The sequence below is a fragment of the Dermacentor variabilis genome, chromosome 1, assembly GCF_050947875.1.
Source record: "Dermacentor variabilis isolate Ectoservices chromosome 1, ASM5094787v1, whole genome shotgun sequence".
NCBI lineage: Eukaryota > Metazoa > Arthropoda > Arachnida > Ixodida > Ixodidae > Dermacentor > Dermacentor variabilis.
The window spans coordinates 258730212-258749096 of record NC_134568.1 but is presented as its reverse complement, the minus strand read 5'-3'; the positions used below and the strand labels follow the sequence as shown (position 1 = coordinate 258749096).

Here is an 18885-nt window from a genome sequence, read left to right as displayed (position 1 = left end):
GTTCGTTATAGCCTTCAGAAGACTGCCGTGAGTACAGGTGGTACAAACTACAGTACTTTGCATAAACCTGGGTCTCTAAGAAATATATTCTATTAGAAGTACACAAATTAACATCTCGTTTTCAGAACAGCTCCTGCCGACCAGAATAACAGCGACAGCAGTTCAAGTCATGTGCCTGAAACAGTTCTTCGGTTAATCCGCGCCAATGTGCGATCGGTTTTACAGATGGATACCTCTATTGGCCAGATCATTGTCTGGACAAGGGGGCATTTAGGGTTGATGACGTGCGCACATGCGTTGAGGTCGCAACTATGTCCGGAATGCGACAGTTATTGTAGAGTGACTTGGGCGTCAGGAACTCGCAAGCGACGAGGCTTCCAGCCATGCTCTCATCACGCCTCTGGAGGCTGTGTTCGCAGATGGAAACGATTTTGGGCAGTGTGCTGGTTGCGCTTGGAGAGCATCTCAATATCAGTGAAATTCTGGCCCGCTTTAGCAACGTTGATGAACATCGCTTCGTGGGGGATAACAGCGTCCCGGCTGGTCTCGGAAATTCAGAAGACCACAACGGTGCTCTGGAGATTTTCAGCAAGCGGAGTCTGTGTTGAGCCATCGGCGACGATAGACGAATACGGACGGGGGAAAATGGTTGGTCCGCCGTAGGGATGACGTGAGTTCCACATGCAACGTCCATCTCCTGGATGCAGCGGTGGCGACACGGAAGCCACGAGGTGAGGAAACGATGCCTCGCGAGCGGCGGTCTTCGGGTCCGTGTCCGCATCTACGGTGAACGTGTGGCGCATAGGCAGATCTCCCGGCCTGGTCTCCGCGAGCTCAAAGGCGAGGGCGTTCTTCCCTCTCGGTCCCGTGCTTTAACGTCGCCACAGAATGAGCAGGTCCCCTTGGGGCTCGCATCTACGTTGGACGTGTAGTGCAGCGGCCTTGTTCCCGGCCTGTTATAGGTGAGTTTGAAGGCGAGAGCGTGCATCACTCGGTTCGACACCACCGTAACGTATTCGCATAGCGAGCACGTCTCCTCGAAGCTCACCTCGTCACACGGCCAGTTGACGTCCAGTCGTATACCCCACTCGTAGCAGGGGAAGGTGTCGTAATGTTCGTTGTACAGCATGCTGCTGTTGCTGTTCTATCAGGAATAATGATACGTAATTAGAATGGTTGACCGGCCTGGATTCGCGTTGATGTTGGTGCCGATACGAGTGAACCTGGCGTACACTCTTGAGCAAAATTACACCCTTTTGCCACACAATGATAATCGCCACCTGCCTTGCTTGCATTTCCTTTCTTGAAACGCCGCGCCCGCTACTTTCCTGTCGGGAATGCTATGTCATGCTGATAACGCGCATGCCGTTCGTTACTGGGAAGTACCGGGCTCGCCGCGTTAGAGAAAGGAAATGCGGACAAGACAGATGACGATCATTGTTGTGGGACAAGATAAGCCCCAAAGGGTGTAAATTTTTCTAAGAGTGAAGAGTGCAGGAAAGCAGCGGGCGCGGCGTTTTCAAGAGAGGAAACGCAAGCAAGGCAGATGATTATTATTGTATGGCAAAAGTGTGTACCTGTGTCTAAGAGTGATATGCCGAGGTTGCTCTTTGCTGAAAAAAAAAACAAAATCACTGGTGCGTTGCATCAAAAATTAAAGACGTGAGAAAATATAGCGGTAAACACAGAAATCAAAGAAAAATAAGTATTGAAGTATTTTTAGCAAAAATTTCGCGTTGATGCCGTTCTTTCTCTTATTCTACTTCTTCCAATAATTAATTGCGAGTGCTTCGTCAACATTCATTGCCCAAGTTTTCGAGCGCAGCTCTGAGGCGCCCGTTCCTGCGTTGAGCGTTGGCGTGCCTCAACGTTGTATCTCGCAACTAAACGAACGAGTACAGCGAAAGACGAAAGCGAATGCGGAGCGGAACGATACATGAAAGAAGAGAACGCGATGAGGAAAGTGAAGGAGGCTACAGGCACGAGGCATTAAGTGGAGCAGGAAAGTATGGCGCAAGATAGAGGTGGAAAGAATGCCGCACAATACTACGGGATGGCGCCATAGTATTTGTACTCCGATTGTATAGGCGACGAGAGTTGTGTAGTTATTTCTGGAGCCACGTAATTACAATGGAACCTCCTCCGCTTCTACCACTCGGCCAACGTGATTGTTATGTCTTCTATCAATCGTCCGTTCTGATCCCTTACCTCGCCGGTCATAAGGTCACTGCGAGGGGTTCGCGCCCATGTAAACCACTCCAGCGTGTGAGCCGTAGCGCCACCAAATGGCTTCGCTACGGGCCTGCCTGCGGCCCTGACGGAACGTGGGGCTTATTGCAGGCCCAGCGAGGACGCGAACTCGTCGCGCACCCGGCTATTCCCACGTCGGGACCGGCATGTCTAGCCCACTGGCCCAGTCGCGGGCACGCCGGACAGCCAGGATTTGCTTGTCTAGAGCGGGGCTACGCGGAAGTGAGTCCCACTCCTCTTTGTTGAACTTGGGGTATGTCGACCCGCACTCCGAGAACATGTGTGCTAGAGTGGAGGTCTGCCCGCAGGACGGGCAGGCGTCGTCGCGAAATACGTCAGGGTAAACATCGTGTAGAACGGGCAGGCACGGATATGTGCTGGTCTGTAAGAGCCTGAGAGAGACGGCTCGCGCCCTATTCAACTTGGGGTGAGGGGTGGAAAGACCCTTCTAGACATGTAGAAGAACTTCATAACCTCGTTGTGTGTAGCGAGAGCGTCCCTGTGGCCGTAGGGGGGAGGGGAGTCCGCGCTCTTTAGAGAGGAAGCGCGGTCGTTGAGGTCGCACGCAGCCTCGTGAGCAGACTCTATGAGGTTCGAGAGAGCGCCCTCGACCGACCCTACGTGAACAGGAAACCTATGAATCGAATTATGCGGAAGAGCATATGTTCTCGAGATGCTAAGAAGACGAGCAGCTTGCTTGGCGATGCAACCCATCTGAAAAGCCCCAACTGCCGTTCTGGAATCGCCATAGGTCTCGGACCCACGACCGTATAGCCGGGCGAGGGCGATGGCGGCTTGCTCGGCGACTCCGGCGTTTGAAGAGCGAATCGAGGCGCTATTGGCAATCTTGCCGCTGGAGTCGACCACGACGACGGCAAAGGTCTTGCCATCGCTTTACTCTGCGGCATTGACGAAGCTTGCTCTGATGCCTTGTCGCTTGATCTGTTCGAGGATCGCTGCAGCTCCGGCCTTGCGTCTGCCCGCGTTGTGGACGGGGTGAACGTTTCGGGGCACAGGGGCCACTTCGAACATGTCTCGAATGCACCTAGGGATCGGGACCATCGGGAATCCCGCAGGGCTGTAACCCAGCTCTTCGAGGATGCGGTTACCTGCCGCTGTGGGGGTCAGGCGAGTGAGCTGCGCGCGTTATTTGGCTTCGGCAATCTCTTCGTCGGTGTTATGTACCCCAGTTTGAGGAGATCCTCGGTATGGATTCTGATGGGTAGCCCGAGAAGCCTCTTGACTACTTTGCGGACATCATGCGTCGACAAACTGATGGAGCACGAGGGCACAACTGGCTCAGAGCGGAGTGAGACAAGCCCACGTGCTCCATCAGTTCGCTGGCGCATGATGTCAGTGTCATGATGAGCATGGTGTCATGATGCCACTGTGGCACTGTGGGTAAATAAATAAATAAAAAAATAAATAAAAATCGGCCTGACATTGTCCGCATTTAGTTGTTTTCCTGGTTTGGGTATCAAGACTGTCGTGGACGTCTTCCACACTTTCCGGATGGCACCCGTCTTCCGGCATTCGTTCTTCTACTCGGCGAGCTGCTTCCCTGTGGCCTCGTCCAGGTTGCGCAGGATCGTGTTGGTCACCCGGTCCGGACCGGGGGCCGAGTTGGTCCGTAGCTTCAAGGCAGCGCCCCACACCTCAGCGAACGTACAGTCTGCGTCTATGTGCGCGTTCGGCCGGCCGTGGTAGGCCACCGGTGACTGTGGGTTGAGTTGCGGGCCGACGTACTTTTCCCACATCTTGGCCAGGAACGCCCCCGGGTCGCGTGACTGTGCCTGTGGATTAAATTGGTCGTGTTTCTTCTGTCTTCGGCCCTGGTGGTGTCCGGGTCCAGAAGGTGGCGTAAAAGGTGCCATGTCCGGGCTGTGCCGAGGCGTGCCCTCATGCGATCACATATCTGATGCCATTGCTTCCGGGTGACCTCAGTCGCGTGATCGGAGATGGCTGCGACGAGTCGGGGGATTCTTTCCTATAGGGCTTAGTGTATTTCCCCTGCTGTTGCCAGCGCCGGTGCATGCTCGATGTTGCCTGCCACATGTGGAGCAGCCTTCTGTCGACGTTGGAGGTTTCCGGAGCGTCCTCTTGGTCAAAATGTTCCGTATGCTCTTCCACGTCGCCCAGGAGTCGGCACCTCCAGGATCAGATATTGTTTATGGGTCCCTCGCTGACTCGCGTTCTTCTGGACTCCCGAAATTTGTTCCAGTTTGTAACCGAGAAGCGATGCTTGCGGCGACTCTTGCGGCGTGCACAAATTTCCGTGTAAAGGATGCAGCGGTCGCTTCTCAGAGTTTCGGCGGTGTTCGTTCAGGCGTATATAGTCTTTCGAGCGGACGCCGAACGTCAGGTTCAGGTTGGTGTCGACCTGACCTCGGCTGCCGATTCTGGTGCGGGCGGTGGTATGGTTGACTAGCGTGAGGCCGAACTCTTGCGCGGCTTCTGCCAGATGTCTACCCTTGCGGGTGTCGCCCGGATATCCCCACAGAGTATGACCGGCGTCAAGGTCCCCAACTATGAGCAGGGGGCAGTCGCGGCTGACTTTGAGGGCTGAGCGAAAAAGCGCATCGAGATTCGGGTCTTCATGCGGAGCGACGTATACGTTGAGGACGAATAGGCTGAGATCTGACGTGCGCGTCAGGATGATCTCCACGATGATGTGGCGGATGCGCGAGGGGAGAGGGAGGTAGGGAGAGAAGTTTCGATATCGTGGATCACCTCCACCTGTTCTCGGTGAACGAACGTAGTGACTTTCCTGGAGTTGTTACGGAGTCTACGTGAATCCAAGCGTTTGTGAAGAGGTTTATTACTTGGTATACGTGGGTTCATGCTCTGCAACGCTTTTCGCAGCATAGAGATGCCGTCCCTGCCCGGCGGATCAGCGACATGCGGAAGCCCCCACCACATTACCCACGTGATCCACGCGGTCGGGGATTACACTGTCGCCGGGAACGGCCCACTTTGCATCCAGCGTGTCCGGCTCAGGCGAGTTCACTATTGCACATTTCCACGAACTGGTCCACCTAACTTTGCAATCAGGGGACCGAGCAGACGCTCCGAACCCCTGGAAAGAAAGCATAGAAAACATCGCTTTATAAATAATCATGCGCTTTAACGCGCAGATTCCTTGCAGCATGAAACATTAGGTACAATTAGTTGTTCGATTGTGTTATTTCGTAGAGAACAGAGCCGGCAGCGGGCATCTCCTTGTAAGGATATTACAGGTGAGGCTACATGTAAGCTGATTCGTTATAAGAGTGCTGCTCTGCTAATGAGCTATGGGGCAGGACTGTATCAGCAGAATAACCAGCAGCAGCCACCAATCTTGAGGAGGTCCAGAATTGCTTCGAAAAGAGGAGGGGGGGGGGGTGTTGTCAAAGTGTATTGGTTTCGTGGGCGATTACGAAACTCTATTTGTAAGGCTCTACGCCTTACGTCCTTACGCATGGCGAGCCTGGGAGTGCTTAAGTGTATCTACATCGGGTGTTCCAGCGAACACTTTCATATTTTTTTTAAAGGCTGCCTGTGGCAGATAGCACTATTCTAGTTCATGAAGTGGTTTACTCGAAGAGGCGGACATTACTTGCACAAGGAATTGAAATGATTAATCGACCAATTAACACAAATAATTAATTTAGTTTAACTAATTACCTTATGGCACGTATTGTAATTTACAAATTCAAGCTGTGTATTTCGCAAGGCGGATCGACTTGGAACGAGTTCTCCAGATGGCCCCAGTTTAGAGATGTTAATTCTCGAACATTGCGGAGAAATGCATTGACGTTCCAGTTACTTTTGTACTAAAATGCATAAAATAACAATTTGTTAAGAAAGTAACTGGAACGCCAATGCATTTCTCCGCAATGTTCGAGAATTATAATCTCTAAACTGGTGCCATCCTAAGAATTCGTTACAACTAGATTCGCCTTGATAATTCCACGATTAGAATTCATAAATTGCAATGTGGGCCATAAGGTAGTTAGTTAAAAGTTAATTAGTGCACTTTGTTAATTAGTTAGTATATTATTTTTTGGGTGAAGCAGTGTCCGCCGCTTCGAGTCGACCACCTAAGGTACTAGAATCGCGCTATCTGCCACAAGCAACCTTTAGGAATTTTTGAATTTGTTCACTGAAACGCCGTGTGTATGCATCTCGAATTTCAGAATATTCCTTTCTGTGCGATACAAAATGACAAGGTTGTGCTGATCATAAACAATATAAAGTAACAAATTAGTTAATTAGGCTGCAGTTTTCTTTACCTAATATCAGAAACAATTATAATTATAATTTGCACAGGATCCTGCATATTTCATTTTTCCCCTCCTCACTTTCCTCACTTTCAGCATCCTCACTGCGGCCGTAGGATGCTGTGCTTTCAAATAGCACAGCATCCTACGGCCGCACGCCTCCCCGCCCTAAATAAACACTATGTAACAGCTGGCTATTCGCCAATTGCCCGTAAGTTGTGGGCGTATTTGAGGGAAAAAAACAGACATGACAGACAAGATAAAAAAAATGATCTCCAATCCTCGCGGTGAAGATCGTTTAGGACAGCGACGGCGTAAATGACTGCTAGAACAGTTAGCCAATGCGACTCAGGTGGAAATTACTCAGGTGGCAATACTCACATGCACTTTACCTAATTATTAGCCTATGACATTTCGACAGCTTCGTGCGCACCTACAAACAGTGGACCAGAGAGGAGAGAAATTCGCCGCGTCTCGTATGTACGCTTCTATTCAGGAGTCCTCACTATAGATGTGGCCTTCCCATAGCACTGTCAAAACACGAGTCACTCGCCAGGCGGGTTCTTTTTTTACGTACGAAAATATAGTTGCGTCACTCCCTGCGTCGTATGCTATACAGTCAAGCTGCCATCGCCGCGGCAGATTGCGCCACGGTAATCTTTGCCGGGAAAACTATGTGGGGAACACTACGCGCTTCGCATTGCCCGTAGGCGGAGGAACGCCTTATCATCACTCGTGGGGTTCGGATGGTTGTGTCAAGGTTGTTCTTTATAGAGAAGTATGCGGTTCTGTATGTTGTATGCGTGATTCCAAAGCTTCCCTTTGCTGCGTGCTTGTGGCCTCTGCCTTACGGGGGTATGAGCCAATGCATTTGGAGGTATGAGCCATTGATGACGATGGCTTTATGTCAGCGTTACGCCACGCACAAATACCAGCACCCTGGCTATAGACAGCTTGGCTGTAAAAATAGGATGGTGGTCGTTCTTCTTCTTCTTCTTCTTCTTCTTCTTCTTATTATTATTATTATTATTATTATTATTATTATTATTATTATTTTCATCCAATAATCTCCCCCCTGAACCATGTTGTAGGCACTTTTATGGGGGGCAAATCGCGCAATTGTATATATTTTAGTTGTCTAAATGGTCCAGTTAATCAACTAAGCAAGTCATATATTTAGTGACAAACACTTTAAATGAGGAAATTGTAGAGCACCCTGGGAAACGTCCGATTCAGTGAGATTTAAATTCGTACTTATTATGCAACATTTTTTCCTCGTCACAAAGACCGCCCGCGAATATATCCTTTCTCAAATTTTTAAGTGGAATCTAAATTCATCAGCTTTATCCACTCGTGTCTTCGCGAGCCACGAGAGGGCACGGGTCACGAGCCAAAAAGAAGTCGAAGAAGAAGAAGCAGCAGAAGGAGAAGCTCGTCGTTCGACCCGGACGGATCCTCGGACGGCTACAACTTTGGGCGCCCTGGGCTCTGCCGACGACGACCCCAGCGAAAGTCGGACGTCGCCGTCGGCTTCGCTTCGGCAGACGACCAACCGCACGCGCCTGCGAAGCATTGCGCGCCTCCTGTCACAGCCAGCAGCAGAATCGCCGGCGGCGGTGCCTCACGTGGCCTCCGATCCTGGCGTGGGAAGTGCGTCGTCGAGCAGCGAGGTCCAGCACAGTTACCAGCTGCGGTCGTGCATTCCGCGGCCTCCAAACGCCTCGATGCTGGTCGCGCGTGAAAAGAGGCGATCGGTGGCCGCTGAGAACGCGAACGAGAACAACCAGCGCGTGAGTAGCCGCCCGGGCAAGCTGTGGCGGTCTCTCTGCGTCGCCGACAAGGAGCCTCGCCAGCGCAAGGCGGCCGCAGCGGCCTCCGTCCGCAGAAGGAAGCATCCGGGATACGTGTGCAATTCGCGTGAGGCCCAGCGGTGCAAGAGGCAGGCGCGCAGGACCGAGGCGATTGTCAGCAAACTCAAGAATGGCACCTTCGGGGACGAGCAGCAGCTGCCGAGCATTTCCACTGCCGTGGCCCAGGGTCGAGGCACGCCGGAGTTCCAGCAGCAGCAACATCGCCGCCGCCGCCGCAAAGCAACGAACAATGTGCAACCAGCGCGGCCCGGGGCGGCGCTTCGGGTGCTGGTCAGGGAATGCCGCTTGGTCGTCGGCCACTGTCGCGGCATCGGCTCGCTCGGCTGCGCGTCCCTACAACGTGCACCGGTTCCCAGGTCCTCTGCCACCACCAAAGCGTGCGCGAACAGAGAACGCGCCATGCCCACCACTCACTCAACGGCAGCTCGCTCATTTCAAACAGTCTGAAACACCGAATACCCTAACAGTGCTTGATAATCAGCTAAACCCTACGGTCCTGGACGACGACGACGACTCGTCTGCGGGCACGTGGTCGTTCGAGCAGAGCGGATTCAGGGACACCCAAGGCTATGCAAACGGCACCCCAGGCCAAGGTCAGCCGTCTTCGTCGGCTGCTGGCTGCACCGCAGTATAGCACCGCAAGCACGCGCCTGCCAGGCGTTCGGCGGCAGCTGCTAAGGGCCGGGAATCAGCTGCAGAAGATTGTGCCGACCTCATCCACACGGTCGCGATTAGTGCGTGGATGCCGGATTGCACCAAAAGTTTATAAGTTATTTTTATTATGTCAAAGAAAAAGATGTGATCGAATAGAACGACAGAAAGCTGAGCTAGTTGGTAAGTATTCATTATGCAAAATAGAAGTGAGGCGTGCAGACAGGACACAAGAGTCAAGACACAATCTTGATAGGCTTGTCTGTAATGTCAAGAAAGCTAAATCCCTCACTTTAGGACTGTTTTTCTCGGCCAAGACCCATAAACAAGAAATTCCTTTTCGTGCTATAGTGTCAGAGAAAGGGACATGGCAGGTCTGTGTCGCTAGTTACCTTCAGAACTGCCTAGCTTCTCTAGTTTTTTCAGACCCCTTTTGCCTGCGTAATTCTCAGGCACTAGTTCAGTATTTGAGAGAGGAAAATCCTGGTATTGTACTGCTTTCAGTATGGATATCGAAGACCTGTATTATTCCTTGCCGCATGACGGGTTGCTAAATTCCTTAAATGAGTGCATTAAATAACAAGTGCAAGAGTGGGCTTTTATTGACAGATGCGGTGTTTCCACGGGAGCTTTTCTAGAAATTCTTTCAATGTACTTGAAGTCGACGCTGATTGGGTGGAGAGATGGCGTTTTTCTGCAGAAATCAGCCATTTGTATTGGCTCAAATGTTGCCCCTATTCTTAGCAACATTTACCTGAGTGAGGTTGAGAACTGCTTAGAGAAAGCCTTAGGTGATAGTGTTATCAAGATATTTCGTTACGTTGATGATTACCTGATTTTCTGTAATAGGGAAGAATTCGATTCCGCTGCTACCTCAGTAAGTGAGCAATTTAAACTTTATGGGGGAGGATGAAAGTTTACCAAGGAATTTCCTCAGCGACGCGTAATTCAGTTTCTTGACATTTCCTTGATCTTCGAACAAAATCATGTTTGTTGGCAGTACTCCCCAAGATCTTCGAAACCGTTGCTAAACTTTCAATCCAAGCATTCTAAATTAGTAAAAAACGGAATTGCCATGTCGTGCCTTAAGTCTTCCCTCACCAGATCGTGCATGCACAGAATGAGCGCCAGTTTTAATGCGCAGGTCCGGCGTCTATTAGAAGCAGGGTATCCTAGTGTAGTGGTGGCCACTGTGGATGAGCGCCTAAAGAAGTCGGTTTCGAGAGGGACGGACGTGATTACAGAAAGCAGTAATAGCAAAAAGAGTAGTGGCTATTCCGTATATTCATTCAGTGTCGCACAGGCTTAAAAAAGTTGCTAGTAGATATGATGTTAATGTTGCTTTCACTGCTCCCAATAAGCTAGGTAAGATATGCGCTGCCGTACAGAATAAAAAGGAGCGGGTAAAAGGCAAAAAACGAACAGATATTTGTCCAGTGAAGCACAATAAGAACAACTGTTTTACTTACTGTCATATGGGTGTGGTTTATAAAATTCCCCTTAGCTGTGGCCAGTTCTACGTAGGGCAAACGGGACGGTGTATCAATCAGAGGCTAATGGAACATAAAAGGTCGTTAACCGGTGGATCGCCTTCTAATCTTTCGCTTCATTGCCGAGATTGTAACTGCACGCCAGAGTTAGATGAATGCGCGATATTGTACAGGCATAAGAATGAAGATACGCGTCTTATGGTAGAGGCATGGCATATCTATAATGGTGGAAGTGCGTGCGTGAGTCAGCCTTCGATTACTTTACATAAGGAAGAGATTAAGTACCTTAACAGTTATTTCTCACGTAGGCCGGCACGTTTACCCGATTGACACGTGGTGTTACCATTCCTGAGCATGCGCATATGAGTTTTGTGGCTTCTTTCTTTTTTCGCCTCAGTGCCCCCTTCAGTTGATAGTCGGCGTTCGTGTTGTCCACTTCTCTACTCTTGTGTCCTGTCTGCACGCCTCACTTCTATTTTGCATAATGTGATCGAATAGCTGTGCCTTCTTCCTCCTTAAATGAAGAACCACTTACGCCCTCTGCAGTGTCACGTATGACTGCATCAATTACGCTGAGGTGTCTCTAGCAGACGTTGTCGGCCGGTCGAGACAACACGCTAGAGTAACTGCTGAGAAGAGTGAATACATTTCGCTTTCTTAGGAAATGGCGTGGAATGCTGGGAACTAATATATTTGATAACCGCTTGTGAGAGGAGAGCTGTTGAAACAAAGGAGTCTAGGATTCAGCGGAGGTGGTCATTGCAGCAATTATTAGCCAATAATGATCCGCTTGTAAAGTCATTCGAATTGACTAAGCTCGCCCATCTCCAGCATGTATTCGTGGAGAACGTTGTCGAACGCTTTCTCGAGGTCGAGTCCGAGCAGGGCCCTGGTGTCTCTGGTACTGCCGTCGAAGATTTGATGTTTGATCATCTTCATGGCGTCCTGCGACGAGAGGCCGGCACGAAAGCCAATCATGTTGTGAGTATAGATGTTGTTCTCTTCGAGATATCTGTTTAGTCTGTTGAGTACGAGTGCTCCGCCACCTGCAACTAGTAGTGTTTTTTTTTCGTCCGCTTTCATTTACATTAATAATTTCTCTTGTGCAATTAAGAACTGCAGATAAGTTTTACTATGTAGTCCTTGGTGTCATTGTTGGCCCCTTATGATATGATATCATCCAGACATAGCCGTGCGTTCCGTAGTTTTGCCACGAATTCGGACTCTCTCTCTCTCTCTCTCTCTCTGAATGATGAAGTTTCTCTAGATGATGATGATATCGGCATATCAACAAATAAAGAGAGGGTACTGATGTAAATGATCGCCTCAAACCGAAAAATGAGACTTTATAACGCTTTAATGCTGTAGAAATCGAAGGATTGGAGATACTTATGAACAAATGACGAATAAATCAAGGCTCGGAAAACAACCGATATCCGTGTCTGTCGCATCACCATTGAGGACTATACCTTCACCTCGGATAGAACGTATCGTTCCCAATTTCGTCGTTATCTGACAACAGTAACCAGGTAAATAATTCCCTTTCTAATAATCAATTTAGGGGTGTGCGAATATTCGTAATTTCAAATACGAATTGAACAGTGCCTGCTATTTCATGCGCATATTCGATTCGAACATCATAAATCATAACACCTGTTCGAGTCTCGAGCGAGACAGAAAATTGGATGTGATTACTGTTCCGAGTGATTCGGCTGCAGGATGGCTGCAGTTGTTACTCGAGGCCAGCATTAGCAAGATCAGCATTTACGTCGCTCGAATTATGCTGCCTTGTGCACTCTCTCGGTGGCACACAGTTGGATAACTTATTTCGGTGCGTTTGGACAAAGCTACGACATTTGTATGTAATCACGGTGCAAGTGCATATCGTATTAATTGTACTGAAGGAGTGAACGAACTTCACATATCAAGGCTGTGGTGCTTGCAGCATACGGCTGACAACTCAATAATTATTTCATTTATGTGTACCTTACATATTTACGTTCAGCCACAGCGCCCGTGTATTCGCAACTATAGTCAGCCTTCGACTCTGCCTCAGCGATAGTTCCGGCTTCACATGTTCTAATTACCCGCAAAAAGAAAGTTAAAAAAGTACTTATCGAGAAAACCGTCAGGCAAGGAGACACAATCTCTCCAATTATATTCACTGCATGCTTAAAGTATTCAAGCTATTAGGCTGGGAAGAATTAAGGGCGATGGTCAACGACAAATATCTCAAGAACCTTCAGCTTGCCGATGACATTGTCCTGTTCAGCAACGCTTGGGACATATTCCAACAATTATCACATCCTTTGCTTTCCGCGTCAAAAGGGAAGATAGTGCTACGTGTGACGACTGCGGCGGCGAGGAAACCATTAAACACGTTGTTTGCCGTTATCCCCGATACGACGCACACAGGCAATGACTCGCGACCGCGATGGCCCGTCTTGACGACCGGCCGCTTTCAGAGCAGACAGTCTTGGAATGCCGGCCTATACGTTCGTCACACCGCAAATCGGTCAAGGCGCTCTTGAAATTTTTGCATTCGAGTGGCCTATTAGAGAGACTATAGTTCTCACGAACGTTCCGCACCTCCTTATCTTTCTATTTCGTGCCTTTGCTCTATGTCTCCGCCACCACCCCCCCCTCCCCTATTCTTCCCGTCTTTCATTTCCCCTTACCCTTATACCCCAGTGCAGGGTGGCAAACCAGAATCTCTTCCGGTTAACCTCCCTGACTTTCCCACCCCGTCTCTCTCTCTCTCTCACTGATTCAGGCTGTACTTGCGCACTATTTGCCTCCTGAACCGAGAGCAGGGGTCCTTGCGCGACACTCATGGTCATTATTCCTCGCGGATGTAGCACAAAACCTTCAGGAACTACTAAATCCTACGCTGCATTTGCCAGAGAAATGATATTGTGAGCAAAATAATGCTTCAACTGGATTTATGAACCAGCTAAACAGCACGCTCGTGCAGCTATCTTTAGCCGAGTTATTTAAGGAGTATCTAGACATACATGCACACAACTGTTGCAATGTTCTCCGTCAACAGTGGTAACTCTCGACAGTTTGTATTCTCTCGAATCATTAAACATTCCAATCCTAATGAACCTTCGCGGACGCCGTAGGGACGCGTTGCCGGCGCTCGTCTGTCTTGAACGCGGTCTGGAACTTGGTTAAAGTGCGAGCCTGCGCGGGCCTCACCTCCAAAGCGATGTGCGATGTTTGCAGAGTGCGCGTAGTGCCGGTAGCTTGGTATGCCCTGTGCTTTCGACGTTCCGTACGCCTTGAAGCGACAGATGCACGGAACTCCAGCGTTTCCACAGACACTTTCCGCTGTCATCGCGCGATGTGTGTTCATGTTTACATGTACGCGCGTGACGCCGTGCTGGTTAATTTAGTTAAAACCCGTTGACGGGCTCGTTGGTTTCAATCTATGATAGAATGTGTAAGAGTGACTGAACAAGGACGTAGAAAGAAGCAGGCACACAAGGACGGCGCTGTCTCCGTGTGTCTCTTTCTTTCTACGTCCTCGTTGAGTCACGCTTACACATTCTATCATTGTTAATTTAGTTAGCAAGCGAATGTTTACAAGTTTATACGGCCGATAAACCTACTATCCTTACTTCGTACAGCTATCTACTAATTTGCTATCGCAATCTGTGCTTCGCCTTTCGGGCGGAACTGCGAATTTTTTTCTATTGCACTTCACTTTGCACCGTTAACTGCGCTCTCAAAGTCCCTCAACTGTATCGCGAAAGTGCGCTCTGTTTCGATTCGAAACGTAACACAACGATGATGGTTCACAAATGTATAGTGACCCCAAACAATGTCTCGTGGCATTCATGGAGCCACCAGGTACGTATTGCGCACGATAAAGCTAGTTCGTTGAAATGGCGTTATTTTGACGGCGTTAGAACTACTAGACATCGTGGTAAAATAAATGCTTGACAATGGGACCAATATTAGCTAAAAGATGGATAATATACGTAACAAAAAACGAAAGAATCGCAAGTTGCGTAAGATGGTTGCGGAAAACACTGGTCTTCAGAAGCGGATCGGAAACGAGGTTATACTGCGACGCTCGATAAAAAATGCTACAGAAATTCTGAGAATTTTCCACTAATGCGTAAGCATTCTTCGGCTCCGGAAAAAGCGACGGGTAGATATGCGTTAGCTAGCATCACAAGCAAAACCGAAGGAACAGCGAATCCAAAGAATGCTCAGGCATTAGTCGACAATTATCATAATTTCTGTTACATTTCTTTGTTTCCACCCTTTGTATCGAATTTGCTCTCTCTGTGTCTCTCATTTTCTTTTTGGTGACGCCTGGTTGTCTATTTAGACCTTCAATTACCCTGAGCATTGGTGCCAGCTTTCTCGATCTCTTCCTCCGTTCTGTGTCCGCGCTTTTGAGTAACAAATACTTGTGCACGTTAGCCGCCCGTTTATTTTCTCTCACGTCCCTGGGTCTCCCTCGAAAACTCATTTTTGAGTTTCGCTTTTTTCGCTCGAAAAGAGGCCCAACCCTTGTCGCCCTGTACTGCCTCATTTGTGTTTTTACCGTGGGCCCCCAAAGCCATACGGCCTAGCGATTTTTGGTTAACTTCCAAGCCGGACGAGATGTCAGATTTGAAGCGCAGAATTACATTTGCGAACTTTGGCGCTGGCCACATGACTCCTTTCCAGATTCCTCGCACCCTCTCATATTTACTGCAGCCCAGAAGTGCTCTATATGCTTCATTATTGCAGCATTCCGCCTCGCCTCCTTGGATTATCTTGTTGTTTGCTTGAGATATGTCCTTCCTTCGTTTACCTATGCACCCAGATATTTACTTTGGTTGACCGTGGCTACGACTTCTCTCTCTCTCTCTCTCTCTCTCTCTCTCTCTCTCTCTCTCACCCTTCTAGCTGCGCCAGCGCCACGGCCGGTGCTTCCGCTGCTGGCACTGTATGGAACGCTAGCTGCTACAGCGTTACGCGGCAGTTTCATGACGGGAAGTATTGAAGGGGAGTGATTGCGCCCATGTGTTACAAATTACAATGCCGTTATTGGAACTTTGGTTGAACAGCGTGTAAGCGTATACTCAGAGATGTAATAATAATCGCGAATTTATTTATTTATTTATTTATTTATTTATTTATTTATTTATTTATTTATTTATCCAATCAATCAATCAATCAATGAAGCAATCAATCTTTCATTTATTCATTTATTTATTTACCGTGCCCGGGAAAACCTTATAGGGCTGAGCGCTGGCGCACGCCATACAGTACTGCTACTACTAGTACTACTAACGATGGTTGTTATTATTATTCTTATTATAGCGTACAAGCCAACGGAAGGGCTTCGGCAGACCTAGCAAAGATATCTGTACCAAATTGCTTATTTGTAATAAAAGTTATTATTATTATTATTATTATTATTATTATTATTATTATTATTATTATTATTATTATTATTATTATTATTATTAGCCCACACCAAGACCGTTGAGGTTGTCCCTGTGCACGCTAATAAACACATTTGATTGATAGCATGATTAATTATTACGACGAAATCACGTCGGCCTCCTTTTGGGAGGAAATCACACGATGCCTTGAATTTTGTTTAGTTTCCTCATTAGTCCATATTAATTATTCAACTGAGCAAGTCATATATCTAAGGACAAACACAATGACCAAATTGTAGAGTGCTCTAGGTCCCATTCCCTGCAGAGTAGAATGTAGGCGAAAATACGCTTTAAACACTCTGCATATTCAATAAAGATCTATCTATCTATCTATCTATCTATCTATCTATCTATCTATCTATCTATCTATCTATCTATCTATCTATCTATCTATCTATCTATCTATCTATCTATCTATCTATCTATCTATCTATCTATCTATCTATCTATCTATCTATCTCTGTCCCTCTAGAAAGCGTCGGATTCAGCAATATTTACGTTCGTACCTATTACGCAATATTTTTGCCGTCATCATAATGAAAGGTCGCGAATTTATCTTTTCTCAAATTTTTAAGTGGAATTGAACTTCTAAATTCATTAGCTTTATCCACTCGCGTCTTCTCGAGCCACGAGAGGGCGAGGGTCACGAGCTAAAAAGAACATCGAAGCACTAGTAGAAGAAGAAGAAGCTCGTCGTTCGGCCCGGACGGATTCTTGGACGGCTACAACTTTGGACGCCCTGGGCTCTGCCGAAGACGACCCCGGTCAAATTCAGCCGTCGCCGTCGGCTTCGCTTCGGCAGACGACCAACCGCACGCGCCTGCGAAGCATTGCGCGCCTCCCGTCACGGCCGGCAGCAGAAGCGGCGACGGCGGTGCCTGACGTGGCCTCCGATCCCGGCGTGGGGGTTGCATCGTCGAGCAGCGAGGTCCAACACAGTTACCAGCTGCGGTCGCGCATTCCGCGGCCTCCAAACGCCTCGATGCTGGTCGCACGTGAGAAGAGGCGATCGGTGGCCGCTGAGAACGCGAACGAAAACAACCAGCGCGTGAGCAGCCGCCCGGCCAAGCTGTGGCGTTCTCTCAGCGTCGCCGAGAAGGAGCCTCGCCAGCGCAAGGCGGCCGCAGCTGCCGCCGTCCACAGAAGGAAGCATCCGGGATACGTGTCCAATCCGCGTGAGGCCAAGCGGTGCCAGAGGCAGGCGCGCAGGACCAAGGCGATTGCCAGCAAGCTCAAGAATGGCACTTCCGCGGACGAGCAGCAGGGGCCGAGCATTTCCGTTGCCGTGGCCCAGGGTCGAGGCACACCGGAGTTCCAGCACCAACAACATCCGCCGCCGCCGTCACCGCCACCGCAAAGGAAAGAACAACGTGCAGCCAGCGCTGCCCGTGGCAGCGATTCGGGCGCTGCTCAGGGAATGCCGCTCCCCAGGCCGTCGGCCACTGTCTCGGCCACGGCGTCGGCTCGCTCGGCTGCGCTGCCCTGCAACGTCCACCGGTTCCCCTGTCCTCTGCCACCATCAGTGCGCGGCACCAACAGAGAAAACGCCGTGCCCACCGCTCAGTTAACGGCAGCTCGCGCATTCAAAGAGCATGAAACGCCGAATGCCCTAACAACGGTTGATAATCAGCTATACCCTACGTTCCTAGACGACGAAGGCGACTCGGCTGCAGGCACGTCGCCGTTCGACCAGGGCGGAATCCGGGAGACCCAAGGCTCTGCAGACGGCGCCCCAGGCCCAGGTCAGCCATCGTCGTCGGCTTCTGGCTGCACCGCAGTATAGCACCGCAAGCACGCGCCTGCCAGGGGTTCAGGGTCAGCTGCTAAAAACCAGCAATAAGCTGCAGAACATTGTGCCGTCCTCATCCGCATTATCGCGATTAGTGGGAGGATGCCGGATTCCACGAGAAGTTTACATGTTCTATTTATCATGTCAGAGTAAAAAATGTGATGCAATTGCTGTGCCTTCTTCCTCCTTTAATGAAGAAGCAGTTACGTCCTCTACGGTGTCACGTATGACTGGCATCAATTAGGCTGAGATGCCTCTAGCAGACGTTGTCGGCTGGTGGAGACAACACGCCAGAATAACTGCGGAGAAGAGCGAATATATTTCGCTTTCTTTAATTGGAAATGAAGTGGGCTGCTCGGAGCTCGCAAACTCTGTTCTGGTGCAGGATCAAACTAGTTTATTTAATCCCCGCTTGTGATATTCTGAGAGCTGTTGAAACAAAACCGTCTTGGGCTCAGCGGAGGTGGTCATTGTGACATTTATTAGCTAATACTGGCAAACATGAAAAGTCGTCCTAATTTACAAAGCTTGGTCATCCCTTGAATCGTCTCAGGTGCAGACATAGGCGTTCTTATCTTCATTGTCGCGTCGCAGAGCCACCAGCACCGTCTTGTAACAGGCAGATGAGACGTGGGCACTTTACATATGATAAAGGGTAACATGAAAAACTATGTATAGCTTGTTGCTAGCATTGGAACTTCACACTTAAACTCAACAAATGTTTCAGTAGAATACTAGATTTCATTTTGAACTTGTAATTATAAGCATGTGCTGCCATGGATGGGGTCAGGCGCCTAGCGACAGATTTATAATGATACTTCGCTTGTTTCATCATAAAGATGAGAGAGGCATAGAAGAAAATAACAACGAACAGTGTGACTAGCTCCCGCCTAAGGTCCCAGTGGAGTAATCTAGTGCAGTAACTGAGTGAGCGTACCCAGTCGCCCCTATGGCAGATACGTTTTAATCGCAAATCGCCGGCATCGGCCCACGAGAACGGTGAGAGTGGCTCGCCCTAAAAAAAAAAAAAAAGAAACGGTTGGACTCGGAGAAGCATGCACTGAATTGAATTCTGGAAGTGCCCATCTCATGATGAATGTCGAGGTTGATCCAATTAGCATAAGA

The 18885-nt window shown here is 49.1% G+C and overlaps 1 protein-coding gene across 1 annotated transcript; it reads left to right on the top strand.

The window, feature by feature from the left end:
• Positions 1–5119: 5119 nt before the first annotated feature.
• LOC142564831 (uncharacterized) lies at positions 5120–17932 on the top strand. Its single transcript, XM_075676038.1, has 4 exons — positions 5120–5247; positions 7876–8720; positions 8848–8973; positions 16598–17932. The coding sequence occupies exons 1-4, from the start codon at positions 5120–5122 to the stop codon at positions 17752–17754; spliced, it is 2256 nt and encodes a 751-aa protein (XP_075532153.1). The 3' UTR covers positions 17755–17932.
• Positions 17933–18885: the final 953 nt, after the last annotated feature.